The sequence below is a fragment of the Gordionus sp. m RMFG-2023 genome, chromosome 3 (assembly GCF_954871325.1).
Source record: "Gordionus sp. m RMFG-2023 chromosome 3, tfGorSpeb1-WG-v2, whole genome shotgun sequence".
In the NCBI taxonomy this organism is placed as follows: Eukaryota; Metazoa; Nematomorpha; class Gordioida; order Chordodea; family Parachordodidae; genus Gordionus; species Gordionus sp. m RMFG-2023.
In genome coordinates, this window is record NC_088777.1 from 30,018,494 (window position 1) to 30,034,447 (window position 15,954).

The 15,954-nt window shown below is 29.0% G+C and overlaps 1 protein-coding gene across 1 annotated transcript in view; it reads left to right on the plus strand.

Annotated features, from left to right (window-relative positions):
* The first annotated feature begins 778 nt into the window (after positions 1 to 778).
* Positions 779 to 15,954, plus strand: part of LOC135926015 (very-long-chain 3-oxoacyl-CoA reductase-like) — a 54,147-nt gene continuing 38,971 nt past the window's right edge. The window contains exon 1 of the mRNA XM_065461654.1: positions 779 to 1,344. Coding sequence (XP_065317726.1) covers positions 792 to 1,344 — 553 coding nt within the window. The 5' untranslated portion in view covers positions 779 to 791. The remainder of the gene's footprint in view (positions 1,345 to 15,954) is intronic.

Here is a 15,954-nt window from a genome sequence, read left to right on the forward strand (position 1 = left end):
TCACTGTATCTTCCACATTTTGAAAAGTAAATATATATTTATTAATAATCTCCTCAAAAATATAAAATATATATTTTTAATAATGATGAGTTGACCAAAAATATTACAATAATTACGCAAAACTAAATGTAATATGACAATGAATATGCAAAGTTCAAAAAATATTTAACAATAGTTTATGAGGAAATAAGAAATAATATTTGTTGAAATATTGAATCAGTATATTATGTAGAGAACATAGTTTATTAATATAAATAAATTTAAAAAAATATATTGGAGAAAAAGTGGATAAAGTCCATAAAATAATAATTGAGTAAAATTTTATAAAAATAGTTTTAGATTTTTAATTTTTTTGTGGAATTAACTATAATATTTATTTTAAAAGTTATTAACTTTTACCAATTGTTCTTTCAAATTTTTGTTTATAATTATTTGAAATATACTTTTGAAAGGTGGGGTACGGGGTTTATACTAGTTTAACTTCAAAGTGATATTTACGAGAACAGTTTTCTAAGGCCCCTTGCCACACCTATAGAGCAGGGTTCATAACGTTAAATATGCTTCGAGTAGAAAATCCGATATATTCATTATTTATTTATAAAAATACTAATATTTTAAATTTTTGTAGGTCCCCAAATTCTAAAATCTTGCTAGAATTTTTCCTACTAGAATTACTGACCTATTTTCTCGAGATATTAGTTAAATCTTTTAGTTTTATCTTAAGCCTAACACTAAATATTTGAACCCATCCAAAATCATCTGTTTTTAAAATTTAACCTGAAAAATTCGTCATGGTTCAATATAATGATCAATGTAAAATAGGGAAAATGGCTACACTTATATCTTGTTTTATTGTTGCTTTTATGTCATTAAAATTATTATGGGATTATTTCTTAATATATATGTATGCCAAGTACATATACAATAATGATATCGATAAACAAAGAAAAAATTTAAAATTCTGCAAAGGTAGTTGGGCTTTGATAACAGGTTCAACAGATGGAATTGGTAAAGCCTATTCTTTATGCCTTGCCCGATTAGGATTTAATATTATTTTAATTGGGAGATCTCAAGAAAAATTAATGGATACAAAAGAGATGTTGCAAAATGATGAAAGAGTAAAAAAAATAAGAGAAATTGACAATTTGAATACATGGGATAACAAAGAGTGGGTACAAACTGGCCTTTTAGATTTTAGTGTTGATGATTACAAAGTTGTTGATAAAGTTATTGGAAGCCTTATTCAAAATCATGTTACTGGTATTGTTGAAAAGAATTTAAAAGTTGTTGTCAATAATGCAGGAGTGTCATATGATTATCCTATATTTTTTATGGACTTACCTGGTAATTTTTTATACGACTATATTAATTTACTTACTACATTTTTTAAGGAGTACATTATTATTTTATAAACTAACCTATATCAGTATAAAAAAATGATGTGATTGCCATTAAATTAATCCAATGCCATATATTTTGTAGAAATTAACTATTTTTGTTTATTTGAAATATAGAAAATATTATATGTCAATAAATGTTTCTAAGCAATTTTAATTCTTCAATTATCAAATTTTTTATCAAAATATGGTTTAAATTTATAAAATGGTAATACACATTTAACACTTTTTTAGCTATTTTTTCAATATTTTATTTTTAATATTTTTCTAATGGCATTAGTTAAAAGGGTCATTACCTTAAATGAGGGGGGGGGGGTTCTAACTAAGGTGTTCACAAAAAGAATTAGAACTTTTTAAACATTTATATTTAAACTTCATGATCTTACTATAGATATACTAATTTTTTTTACACTAAAAATATGATGATAAATATTAGAGGTGCACAGGTCTACTTTTTTAAAATTCATACCTCTATCCACCCACTAACTCTCAAACTGACAAAAAAATCATGCTTATTCATGCCTGATGCTAATTTTTTTAACTGGACCTGCTAACTCATTAAAGACAAAAACATATAGAACCCTGCTTGAGCTTATCTGAATCCAAGGGGGGTTGGTTTTTGAAAAAATTTTTTTTTGTATTTTATTTAGACACCTTTTATAAATATATATAGAATGTGAAAACCTTGGTGACAATATCAGTGGTCCTGAATATAGTTTTTTTTACAAAATTTGAATTTTTTATTTGCATAAAACTACTGATTATAGATAAAAATTTGTTGCTAATTTACCAATAAAAGGATATTTTCACTTTTTATACAAAAATATTTTGAATTCTATTAAATGTACAAATTAAACTGAGGGGCTGTGTGGGAAAATGCTCTTAGATATATTAATAATCTATCAAATTTCCAATAATAAATATCTATCCTATATAATTTAATTTATTACTCATTTTTATTAATGAAATAGAAATATAGATATATTCAAATTCAGTCCATGATTTAAAATATATTTGAACAAAATATAGTTAGAGATATAAATAATTATAATTTAAACAAATAGATTAAAAGGAAGAGTAGTTTTAATTGTCTAATCTATATATAAAGTATATGTTGGCCTCGTAGCAGTTGAAGGACTGATCACACCTAAAATGAGTGCTTTATGCATCCACAATTTGTCAATTGAGGTGAGATATGCATAAGAATTTCCTAGAGGATGCAAATTAACAGACCCACCATTGATTTTCATATATACATGTTATATCCATTTGTTTTTTCATATATTAAATTTGCATTAATATTTGAGTATAGTTAATATTTGCAATTCTATAGAATTTAAAAAAAATCTAGCATCAATTTTATCCTGAGAAATTTTTTTTTTCAAAATTTTTATTTTATTTAATGCTTTTAAGATATATACACTAAATAATTAAAAATATATATATTAAAAAAAACAAATAAGCATATATTAAAAATGAATTTAAAAATTATATATGTATAAAAAAAACCGAGAAATAAATTATTTAAAAAAAGTAAATCACCCTAGAGAAGAGTGAATGCTTAAAAAATTGGACCTGCAGATGGAAATCTGCTGACAAAGGTAAAATCATTGGGTCCCCTGAAATCTGTCTCATTTTTTTCCTATCATTGGGTCCCCTGAAATCTGTCTCATTTTTTTCCTATGATTTTAATGAAATTGAGGGCATCACTTGTAAACATGCCTAGGGTATTGGTAGCGATTGGTATGAACACGGTGTTGGTAAGGCCAGCAATTTGTTTTTCTTTAGGATTTCAGCCTTTTCAATGGTAGAAAATGATTGGACTTTGCTGCAAAATCGACACAGGTATAGTCCCAAGCGAGCGGGAGACCATTAGTCCAGGTAATGAGGGATATACGGCGTTTTTGTTTGAGAGGCTCACTGGTTCGAAGGTGGATGGAATATTAACCGTTTTGAGGGCAGCTAAGAGAAAGTTGTTGATAGCTTTATGGCGCGGTTGTCGTCCATGGAAGAATTTGCAGTGCAAGGGATAGTAAGCTTTCGATTCAATGGGATGGCCACAGTCGATACAAATTGAGGGAACTACGGCATTACAGCCAAGGCGGAGGGCTATGGAAATGCGTAGCTATTCACCAGTAAAGAGGAGGCCAAGGTTGGAACTGGGGTTGGCTTCCAACCATTCGTTACCTGAGTTTTTTGCATATAATACTAAATTATTGGGGTTGTCGTCAAAGTGCCTGTTCGAAATTAGATAATCAACGGAATGGGCGATCAGTGGAGCATCCCAGTCTTTTTGAATGTTGGAGGCAGGACGACAAAGGGTGGATGGGCAGCTGTCCCAAAAAGTGAAGGCCTGAGAAAGATCAAAATCTAAAGGAGCGGATCTATTATCGATATTAGATTGAGCAGCCAGACGGGAAGAGATAAAGGCTGAGAGGGATAGTTGTATCGGAGATCGGATACCAATACCACCAGATTTGCTGGGAAGGGTGGCCTGAAGCCAGGATGAATTGGAAGATTTTAAGTTTAATATATTATCGAGAAGGCCCTTGATTTGGGTTTCATGGGAACGAGAAAGTCGCTACATTTGAAGATCGGAGAAGATCTCAGGGCATAGAGGATTTTAGGTATAATGAAAAATTTTTATTAAAAAAAATGATTGATGGGCGGAGAGGTAATTAAATAATGTGTTTAATTTAGATAAATTGCTAAGGGATTTGTTTAGAAAAGTTTCGATGGCCTTTTTACCCCATATAAGGTGATCCAAGATGTGTCATCACATCTCTATGACGTGGTATGTCAAGTCTGAAGGAATGGATGTAGGATTTAGGGAAAAAATCTCACATTTGAGGGAATTGAGTGATAGCCCTGTGATATGTGAGAGATTCTAGATTATGAGAGGAATGGACAGTGGAAAGGTTGCTCGAGATAATGCCAATCTAAATACCAGGAATTTAAGGTAAGGAAAGATTTATATTGAATTTCCTGGATTATCCTGTGGATCTCAATGCAAAAAAGGGCTGGGCCTAAAGCGTCTCCCTGTTGAATTTCCTCTTGAAATTTGATTATGTTGTTATTATATTAAAAGTGGGGCTTGAATAACTGTAGAGGATGTAAGAAGAGTATTCGAGATATTTATTGCAAAACAGGGGAACAAAGTGTTGACGTTTTATAGTGTTAAATGCATTGTTGAAATCGAGTTTTAGGACCACATCATCGGGGATACTGTTAGCTATAGCTATATGAGTTAGATGAGTCGAAATTTCAGCGCCTCAGGGAACACCGAGCCCTAATTAAAGTGGCGACAGGAATGAGGAAAGATATTCCTTGATTCGTGAAGCAATGATCTTAGAGATGGTTCTTCGAAAAGGCCCAACAGCGATTGGGCTCCTTTTTTGAGGGCTATTAGGCGAGCCCCAAAGAGAATAGGAATGATAGGTGATGGAAGGGGCCTGTTGAGAATTATATTTAATAACCTGGTAAGGTTCTGTAGTGGGGCTTTTATGGAATGTTGGGTTTTAAAATGTCTTGGATAAAGATAGCACGAATGCCATCAAAGCCTGCAGATGATTCTTTTTTAAAAGATCTAACTGCTTTAATTGTCTCATCGATGTTGATATCGGGAGGTAAACAAATTCTGAACCATATGTAGGGTGTTTTAGAAACAGAGCTTCTAGAGTGGACTCATTGTTGGGAGCTAGAGAGTCTTCGAAAGTCAAGGCGCGAAGGGCTGAATTTATGTTGAGACTATATTTTATTAGAAACTATTTTGGCCTTACGGGCCATGGCAGATTGATTGGGTTGGTAAGTATGGGGTGTAGAGGTTGGTATAGAATCGGGATTGAAGAGGGAGATTGATGTTTTAATATGTTTGGATAGGGAATTTTAAGGGTGAAATTAGTGAAACTTAGTAAGTTTTTCCAATTTGATAGATTTCCAGGATTGTTTACTGTTAATAGGATTAACTTGTTGAAGGATTCTGCGAAGGAATTACGAGCACCCCGTAGTATACGGGATATGGTGGAAAAGTTGGGTAGTGATAAAAAATCATTGGCCCATGATTGTATGTTGGGAGAAGTGTTGTTAAAAGTCACTTTGAAATATAATTAGTTTCAGTTATATTTCAAAAGTAACTAGTTACATAATAAGTTACTTTATACATCATTCATAAACGCATTATTTATTTACTGAACGTATATATTTAATATAAAAAAAATTAGGATATAATAATTATAATCAATTATTTGAATTAGATATCTGCAGGCCCAGCCCTAAGCTCGGCCCAGATACACAGGCCGGGACGTATTTTAATTTTTTTAAAATATACTTAGGCCGGGCCTGAAATTTTTTTTAAAAAAATATGGCCAGGCCATATATTTTAAAACCAAATATTTGAAATCGCCATTATTAGCTATAAAAAAATAAATATAATATATTTTTAAAAAATCCTAGCCATAGGTTTATTATTTGAATTTGGTTATAAAATTATGAAACCCAGCAATGTAACAATTTAAGAAAAGAAAATCTATTTGAACGGGAAATTATATTATTGTTACATATCCTTTGTGAACAAAATCAGACATTTAAACAAAATTTTAAATTAACAAATTTTTTAAAAAAATTTATTTTAAAATTAATCTATCACACCCTTGAATCGGACCCACCTGAAAATTTTATTATAATGGATAAAACTAGATTTATCCACCTAGGTTCACCCATTGGAGATGAAAGTGCTATTTTCATTTTAGAGATGAATTTCTTATCTTCAATAAAATGAAAAATATTTTAAAACATTTACCTGCTCAGCATCATTCCTAAAATTTTACATGCCTTTCGTTATCAACAATTTTCATGTCACTTGAAATATTATTAGACCTTGAGGTTCATTATAAAAATACTATCGAATCTATTTTAAATATCAAATTCTCTTCACCCTTCAGCAGGGATGTGAACCCTTCGACAAAAAAAAGGGTCCGGGTTCGGGTCCGGTAATAAATTTAAAAAGGACCCAGGTCCAGGGTTCGGGTCCGGGTTCAGAGGAAACATAAAAATAATGACTCAAAATAAGACTTTTTTTCATTCATTTTTTATTATACTTCAATATATACACATTTATAATTCGAAATGAGATAATTTATATTTTAAATATTTTATTCAATCGCACAATCATGATATCTTCTAAAATATCATCCTTCAGATTTCCACGTAAATTAGTCAACGATGAAAATCCACGTTCTACGCTTACCTAAAATAGATAGTCATTTTTATAATACATAAATTATTGTACTTGTGTTGCCGGTACAGCCATGACGATTCTAGAAAAGGTATATAATTCTGGATATATTGAAGAATTTTCCTCCCAGAATTTTAAAATGTTTGCATCTCTATTTGTTCTCATAACTTCCGAGAACTTTTCTATTAAAGATACAATTGATATTTTTTGCTCCTTTCTTTCAGATGATAATTTAATTTTTTTTCTCTATCTAATAGTAAAATTTCCAGATCATCACGTTATCATTATCATTGTTATCGATACAACCAGTAGATATTGTTGTAACCACCAATGTATTGTAAATAATAGAGTTTTGGGTATGCCATAAATCTTCAAGATGGTCTATAGCCATTTGTTTTTGCTCACTACTTAATAAAACCTGATATCGCGGGTCTAAATATATAGAAGCATATACAAAACTATTTTGTAAATATTGTTGTTCTCTTATTTTCGTATTTTCTAATACTTCATTTGAAAAAGAACTTGTTAATCTCCCCAACTCTAATCGACATCTTAACCATATGCCATAAAAATCTGATAAACATAATTGTTCTGCTTGCACTCTTAATGTTGTTATTTTTAAAGGAACCAGCACACTAGTAAGCTCTTTTATTTGATTCCAATCATCTTCTGACAAAATGATTTCACATGCTCCTATGATAAAATCATTACAGAAATCTTTCAAACTTAATAATCGCTCTAGCATCATACATATAGAGGACCAACGTGTTGTGCAATCTAAAATTGCCATTTACCTTTTCATGGATTTTAATATTCTAACAATTGTGGGGGTTCTTAAATATTTTACAACATCCCTTGCTTTATCAATTATAGTTTTAAAGTGACTATTTTTTAGGGAGATTCCACGAAAAAAATTAATAAAATTATAAAAATTTTATATTAAAATTAATAAAATTATAAATATTTGTATTATTTTTTAAAAATTATATTTTTACATTATTTAAAAAAAAAAAATTTTAAGTTAAAAATTTTTAGCACCCTGAACCCTTGGACCCTCCACTTTTTAAAAGGGTCCGGGTCCGGGTTCAGCCAAAATACGAGGGTCCAGGAGGGTTCAGGGTCCGGGTCCGGGTTCACATTCCTGCTCTTCAGTATGCAAGCTGCCCTTCCACCAAAGCTAGGTGGTATAGGTATCCATTCCATATCCTTAAACATTTCAGCCTTTTTATTAGGGCTGTGCCGATCTACATATTTTTCACCGATCTGATCCAATATTTTTCGATATGCTTCAAAACCGATCCGAAATAATTTTTTTATTTCTACAATTAATATAATAAAAATATATATATTTAATAATATATCCATTTTATGTTGGTATGAATTATATAATTGTAATATTTAATATATTAGATTTTTTTAATAAATATGAGAGCCTCCAGATTTTCTGGGAATAAGCTTCTACGAGACTCAGATGATTCCGCAAATAACGCATTTTGCAAAATTATCTATAGATGATTCCGCAAATAACGCATTTTGCAAAATTATCTATGTCTTTTGTAAAATATTTCCATAATTCAGATACCAAAATTAAAAAAATTCTTTTATTTAAAGTATAAATAAAAAAATTGGCGTTATTTAAAAAGATTCAAAATAAATAAATCCTTTCTATTTTTATAAAAAAAAACTTTTAAAATACTATAAACCTATTTTAAAAAAGAAATAAAATTTAAAAAAATTATTTAGAAAATATTATAATGTAAAATAAATATACAAAACATAAAATAAAATAACAAAAAAAAGAAAAGTAAAAAGATCGGATCAGTTTTTACAGGTATCAGCCCGATCCGATATTTTCGGAAAACGCTAAATATCGGTACCGATCCGATCCGATATTTAATATCGGCACAGCCCTACTTTTTATCCTCAGTTACTAAATTTCCATATACACTTGGAGACTTGGATACTATCGAATCCACATCATATGGCACTATAAACCTTTGGAGCAAAGATTCTCCAAGCCGCTCATATACAAATTTAAGACAAAGAGACTGGAATGTACCATTGATACAACATTGCCCTGAATACTTACACTTCTAAGCTGTTTAAAGAAAATCCCGAGTATTCAGAATGACAACAATACGACTCCTTTGCTGGATCAAATAATTCCAGCCTCAGCCTACGAATGGTTAGAAACTATACCTAGGCTTGTATACTAACCAACGAAGAACTTAGAATAGCTATAGGTCTTCGTTTTGTGAAATCGTAACGCCGACATCATGTGCCCATTGTGAAGCTCATATCGAGCCCCCCCCCCCCCCATACTGTTGTTTTTCAAAAGGCAAATTATCCAGGCACTATGCCATAAATTCGATCATCAATAGAATCTTGATATCCGTAAATTCCTTCTATATTGGAACCCTCTGGCGTCAGCCCTGATGGAATGACGTTAGTCCCTTGGAACCAAGGTATACCTCTCGCTTGTGATTATAAATGTGTAGATCGTTTTGCCAGATCTTTTTATTTCAACTCTATCACGAAAGCTGAATACAAAAACAAATAAATATAGCCACTTTAATAATCTTTTGTTAGTTCCGGTAGTCTCAGACACCTGTGGATCATTTGGATCCCAAACCCTAAAATTATTCAAAACAATAGGGCAAAGGTTAGTTTAATCACAGGTGATCCAAAAAAGTCTTCGATCTACGACAAAGAATATTAATCAAAATTTGCCGATCCAAATGTATATCTATACATAGGTCATTAAGCCCCGCCGACCAAACCTAAATACATTATTTTAATTTATTTCTCAAATTTTAATTATATATTTTTACATAGAAAATAGGTATAGTATTATAATTTTAAAAAATAGTTATATTATTTAAAAAAGCATATTAAAAATAAAATTAATTACTGGAATATATTATTTAGATTTATACATATATATTTTTAAAAGTAACTAGTTACTTTTGGCAGTTACATTTCAAAAAATAGAACTAGTTACAGTTACAAGTTACAATTTTTAAAATATAACTAGTTACAGGTAGTTACTTTAACAACACTAGTTGGGAGTTTGTTGGCTGGGAGGCGAGTCAGCAGCAACAATAGGAGAGGGAGAGCTTGCTAAATTTAATAGACTGAATGGAGGAGGATCTGTAGGCGTTATACATGGTAACCCTGAACCTCGGCATCTAAAGGATGGGGGACCGTGAATTTGAAACTTCCTAGCTTTGGTTATGTTTGTAGATTTATTGCATAAGGCATTTGGATTTTTATTTGCCAATCCTCTTATCAAAACGTAGGAAGATTTTTGAGTCATTAAAATGGGAAATAAAATTTGACATATTTAAAATTTGGAATGATAACTTATGCGGAGAGGTATATAAATTAGGAATTGAATAAAAAGTATAAAATGTTTTTTCCTTGTATTGTATTGTATGCGCTTTATTGAATCTCTCTTCTGAAATTATTTTCTCTTTCTCAGATTTGTCTTCCATAATGGAGGAGAAATCTATTCCTTAATAAAAAAAAATATTTTTTTAATCACATCATTTTATATTATTTATAATAATGCATGTATAAAAAAACATATTAAAATAAAATTAAAAAGTTATATTAAAAAATCATGGATTTAGTAATTGTGTTCCCAAAAAGTATACTCTTAATATTTTCCTTAAAATAGGCAAAATCTCTTTAGAACAAGTTATTTCTGAAACAGGTCTTTATAAATTAGCCCTAGCCACTAAACGTTTCTTTATCTCCGACTCCGTCACAAACCGATTTGTCGGAAATGTGGCCCGAAAATGTTACTCAGTTTTTATTCCAAAATCATCTTTATGATGGTGAAGATTAATTAAAATGGCGATTCTTACATTGTGATGCTGCTCCATCTGAAAAGTAGAAGAATTTATTTGGTAGGCTTTGTTTTTCTAGGGTGATTCCACGTCAAATCGACCAAAAAAACGAGATTTTCAGCCGACCATCTCAAAAATGAATGAAACTTTGCATGTTAGTTATTTATGTTGTAAATGTTAATAAAATCAAAATTTTAGAGTGCTAGCTCAACCAGATCCAAAGATATACGCCTTCAAAGTCGAAAATCGCGAAGTGCGTGATTTTGCGTGATTTCTTTGAATCGTGTTTTTTAAATAAATACTTAAGATAGAGTTACAATTTATATATAGTTCTATAGCCCTTAAAATTTTACGTTGGAAAATATTAAAAAAAAATTAAAAAATTTCAAGTGTTTCCTTATTTCCGGTAAAAATAAAAAATTAACATTGTTAGGAAGGGATTTTTTTATGGTGATAATATTCACTAGTTTATTACCTTTATATTAAACGATTTAATAAAAAATCTCGATAGCCATTTTTGTTTTTTTAATTTTATTTGAATTTTTATTATTTTTATAAATAAAAAAATGTAATATAGATGGCGTTATAGTAATATATTTTTATTATATATAATTTTTAATAAAAATATGAATAGTATTGTGATTAAAATTTAAAAATCAATTGAGTATAACCTAATGTCCTGGGGCGATATGTAAGCAGGCAGCTTATACAGATATTATTTTATTTGGACGCTATATTGTAAAATAAAAATATTTTAAAATTTTATACACAAACAATTATAAAAAAAAATACCTCTTGTTTTAATCTTATCCCATTTTGTTCTTATTAATAGAATTTCTTGAGATGATAATTTGTAGGTACGTCCTGTCACTGTAATAGGATCTACTATCGTTATTATTTGATTAATGGGTAACCATATCTTTTCCTCAATTGTGGGGTAAAAGAAGGATGGTGATGGTCCATGGGGATGTAAAAAAGATATATATATCTCCTCAGTAATTTCATTCTTTTTTAGCTGTGGCTAACCACCAAAAATCGTCATAAACACATGTTACGAATCCTTTAATATCGGCAAAAAACAAATTATCGGCAAAAGGCTAATTATCAGCATTTGAGATACTGTTAATTTGAAAATCCTCTGCACATGAATAATTTTTGATTTAAGCTTACTTAAACTCAAAGGAAATACAGCATGTATTTCCCGAGTTCCTGGAATGAGACGTGCTAAAGTGAATCTTTCTCGAAGTTTAATCTCTTGCAAATTGTATTGTTCTTTTGTTATATACGTAAAATTTGCTGATGGCATGTTTTGTTTTGCAAATTGATATAAATCAATTGGCGTTAAAATAGGGCCAGAACTGATGCGCTGAAGGCTTGAACGTGCTGCTAATCTTTTTAATGTACGGCAAGGCCATCACATGGACCTTTTCCATGGGATGTAGCTGAAAAATGCCATTCAGCTGCCACCAAAATCTGATTCATGCTAACACAGATTTATAAAAAAATTTCTGTTTTTATATTGCGCAGCTGATCCGTTGGAGCAGTAATATATTTTGCTTGGCTTTTTGTTGAATTATTGGTCAAAAACTTTATCATTTTAGTCTGGTATAAATGTACTGCAATAAAGTCATGTTGAAGTGAATCTAAATAAACTTACATTATGTAGATTTTTGAAATAGATTTGTGGCCCTCTCTAAAAAAAAGGATTGGTACAAAGCAACTTCATTATTACAATTTTTAATGCTAAATTAAAAAAAAAAATTTAAAGTTAAAAAAAATTATTATTTTAAACCTTATGTTTTTTTTCAATCATTGATTGATAATTAAATTTTCTATTTATCGATTAAAAAATGTAATAGAAAGAAAAGAATAAAAAAAATAAAATAAACTGATAAAATCTTTAATTTCAAATAATAACGATAGTAGATCCACAAAAATGAAAGGATATATCTAAATTATGGCTTTATGAATTTCTATTGATAAGCGCAAATATATAATAGTTTGAATATAAAATTTTAAAATATATTTATTTTACAATATAGCGTCAATAAAATAATATCTGTATGGACTGCCTGCTTACATATCGCCCCAGGACATCATTCTTGGTTATACTCGATTGATTTTTTTAATTTTAATCACAATACTATTCATATTTTCATTAAAAATTATATATTATAAAAATATTTGAATATAACGCCATCTATATTACATTTTTTTATTTATAAAAATAATAAAAATTTAAATAAAATTAAAAAAACAAAATGGCTATCGAGATTTTTTATTAAATCTTTTAATATAAATGTAATAAACATTCTTAGTGAATATTAACACCCAAAAAAAATCCCTTCCTAGCAATGTTAATTTTTTATTTTTACCGGAAATAAGAAAACACTTGAAATTTTGAATTTTTTTTTTTATATTTTACAACGTAAAATCTTAAGGGCTATAGAATGATATATAATTTGTAACTATCTTAAGTATTTTTTAAAAAAACACGATTTAAAGAAATCACGCACTTCGCGATTTTCGACTTTGAAGGCGTATATCTTTGGATCTGGTTGAGCTAGCACTCTAAAATTTTGATTTTCTTAACATTTACAACATAAATAACTAACATGCAAAGTTTCATTCATTTTTGAGATGGTCGGCCGAATCATTGGTCGATTTGTCATGGAATTAAGTAGTGGACTAATTATTTTTGAAATAAATCAACTGCAATTGTATTATATTAGGAATGAGATTACGTAACTTAAATGATTTAAGTTGTTAAGTGTTTTATAATAATTCACAAAAGGATGAATGGTAAATTGCAATTTATTCAATGAAATCCTTGTACTTCATCTTGAACCAAAAAGGCATAATTTTCAACAAAATCTGAACGATAATTCTCATTTATTTTAATAGAATTAGAAGGCCTTAAAAAGTTTTTGAGATATAAAATTTAAAAATTTTACAGGTGGAAAAATCACCATTTTTTACACATTTAAGGCTGTGTAATTCGGGAACCCGGCATGCCAGCGAACTTAAATAAACGATTTCCCTATTTTTTTTAAAATGAACCTTTTTTAATCGATTTGATATGGAATGACCCCGAAATTCGAAATATTTTGGTATAAAAAGTGAAAATATCATGCTATTGGTTAGTTAGTAACAAAATTTTAACCATAATCCGTAGTATCATATAGCGCTATCTATTTTATGCAAGTAAAACGTTCAATTTTTAATAAAATATTTACATTTCTGAAGAGCCGATAGCGTCGTCAAGGGTTTCACATTGTATATATATATTTATAAAAGGTGTCTTAATAAAAGACAAATATATTTTTTTGAAAACCAACTCTCTTTATTGTTTAAAAACACTAGTAAAGTCATAAATTTAAACCGAAAGTTAAAGACTCAAACGTTCGTTCGAAATTTTATAAATAAATTTTTTTTAAAAATACCATATATTTTTTAACACAATATATAAGCCATGTTTATAATTAATAGTTAAAGTGAATAAAAAAATCTTCTTTATATATTAAAAAAAATTCTTACTAATTATAAATTTAACTATATATACTTTATATATCATATAAAATTTAATCATTTATAAAATATATAAATTTATTATACTTCAAATTGTATTCAACTATTAAAATATAAAACCCTTAAAATAATATCGAAATTTCAAATGGTCTAAATTTTATATATAGTCAAGGCAGGCATGCAAGGCATGCAGCAATTAATTTAGCTATTAGCCGTTCTCTTACCAGGGCCCGAATACCAAACATCCTTGAGCATACAAATTTATCAGGCTTAACTTCCGTGCTTAGGTCTTTAGGGAAATCCTTAATTTGGGACTTCACATGCGTATTTTCTTTTCCAAAAAATTTAAATTCTAATCCGGTTGATATAGCCGAGAAAAAAAAAACAATGAAATATTCCAAATCCACAAATTATATTTTTATTTATCTCTTCCCTTGGACATATGCCAAGCGGAACTTTAAAATTCTTAAAAAATATAGGCGATAAGATAATAACCCTTACATCAGAACCAAAAGAATACTATTTTTTAAAACAAAATCTACAAATAACTATTTTAAAATAGTTCCCAAAAAACATCTTACCTTAGTTTTTATAAAATAATGTTTTATTTTATTTTTTTGATATGTTAATTTTAATATAATTTTATTTGATAGTAGTAATAAAAAAAAATAATTATTACATTAAAAATAATTTTAAAAGATATTAACTATTTTATATTTATGCATATAATATTAAATGATTTTTACTTTATATCTATTATAATATAATAATTTAATAGGCCTATGAAATACAACAATCCTGGGTGATTTGTCAAGGAATTACCCATTTCGGAAATTTAAAAAAATAAGTCAGAATTGTGGAATCTGATTTGAGTATACAGTAAATTTCGACTTTAAAAAAAACGTGGTGGTCTACTAGCTAATGTGGTAGACCTGACAATGGTCACGATCTAAGAATAAATTTTAAAAAAATTTTGCGCGAACAATATTTTTTTTCAAAGATCTGAGTCTGATCCAAAATTTTATTTTAGGGATAGGTCCTTTTTTCTAATGGACTGTTGATAAAGTACAATATTTCAGCGAAATTTAAAATTTTAAGCGTTGAAGAAAAAATTTTAGTTTAAAATCAAGATCTATCATTGAGTGCTTTGGAATATCTGTCCGATGACTTGCATCGGTCCTTGCAGGGCTCTATTATAAATCGAAATGAGGAACTCAGTGGCCCCTACACTCCCTGAGCCAAGGAAGTAGAATATTTCCATAAAATATACGACTATCTAAGGTTGTTAAACGGCTCGATTTCCCCCTTTTAAATTAAGACGTAAGCCAAAATGATATTAAGTTTTGAGATTTTGTTAATAAATAGATGTCCAAATCTTTCTGCCATTTATGAACAAAATCTCCAAGTTTGCGTAATATTTTTTGGCTAAAATATCGGATTAGACTTTTTTAAAATCGAGCCGTTTAACAACACTACCCCCCCCCCCCCCACCATCGAAAAATAGCAGTTAACTTTTTTTTGGCTCATCCTGAATTATATATTAAAAAAATAATAAGTAAAATAATTTTTATTGCATCAATCTTTAATATACAATAACTATGAAAATGCAAAACAATATAAACTTTAAAAAATATTTATATTGGAAGTTATGAAATTAAAAAATCAATTAATAATTTAGACAAATTAGGAGAAGATAAAGCGAAAGAAATTATACTTTCGCCGATTAATTCTATAAACAAATTTTGATCCATTGATAAAATGGTTATAAATTTTAGGAGATGGATCTTTCAGAGTATTCCGAAATTTTGTGTTAATTAGTTTTATTTTGCTCATGACTTTTTCGGCAGTGCATGAGGTTGTAGGAATAGTTAATGAATATTTATATAAAATTGATAGGGAAAGCAGAAAAATTGAAAGTAAACGATAAGGTAAGATAAAAGAATAG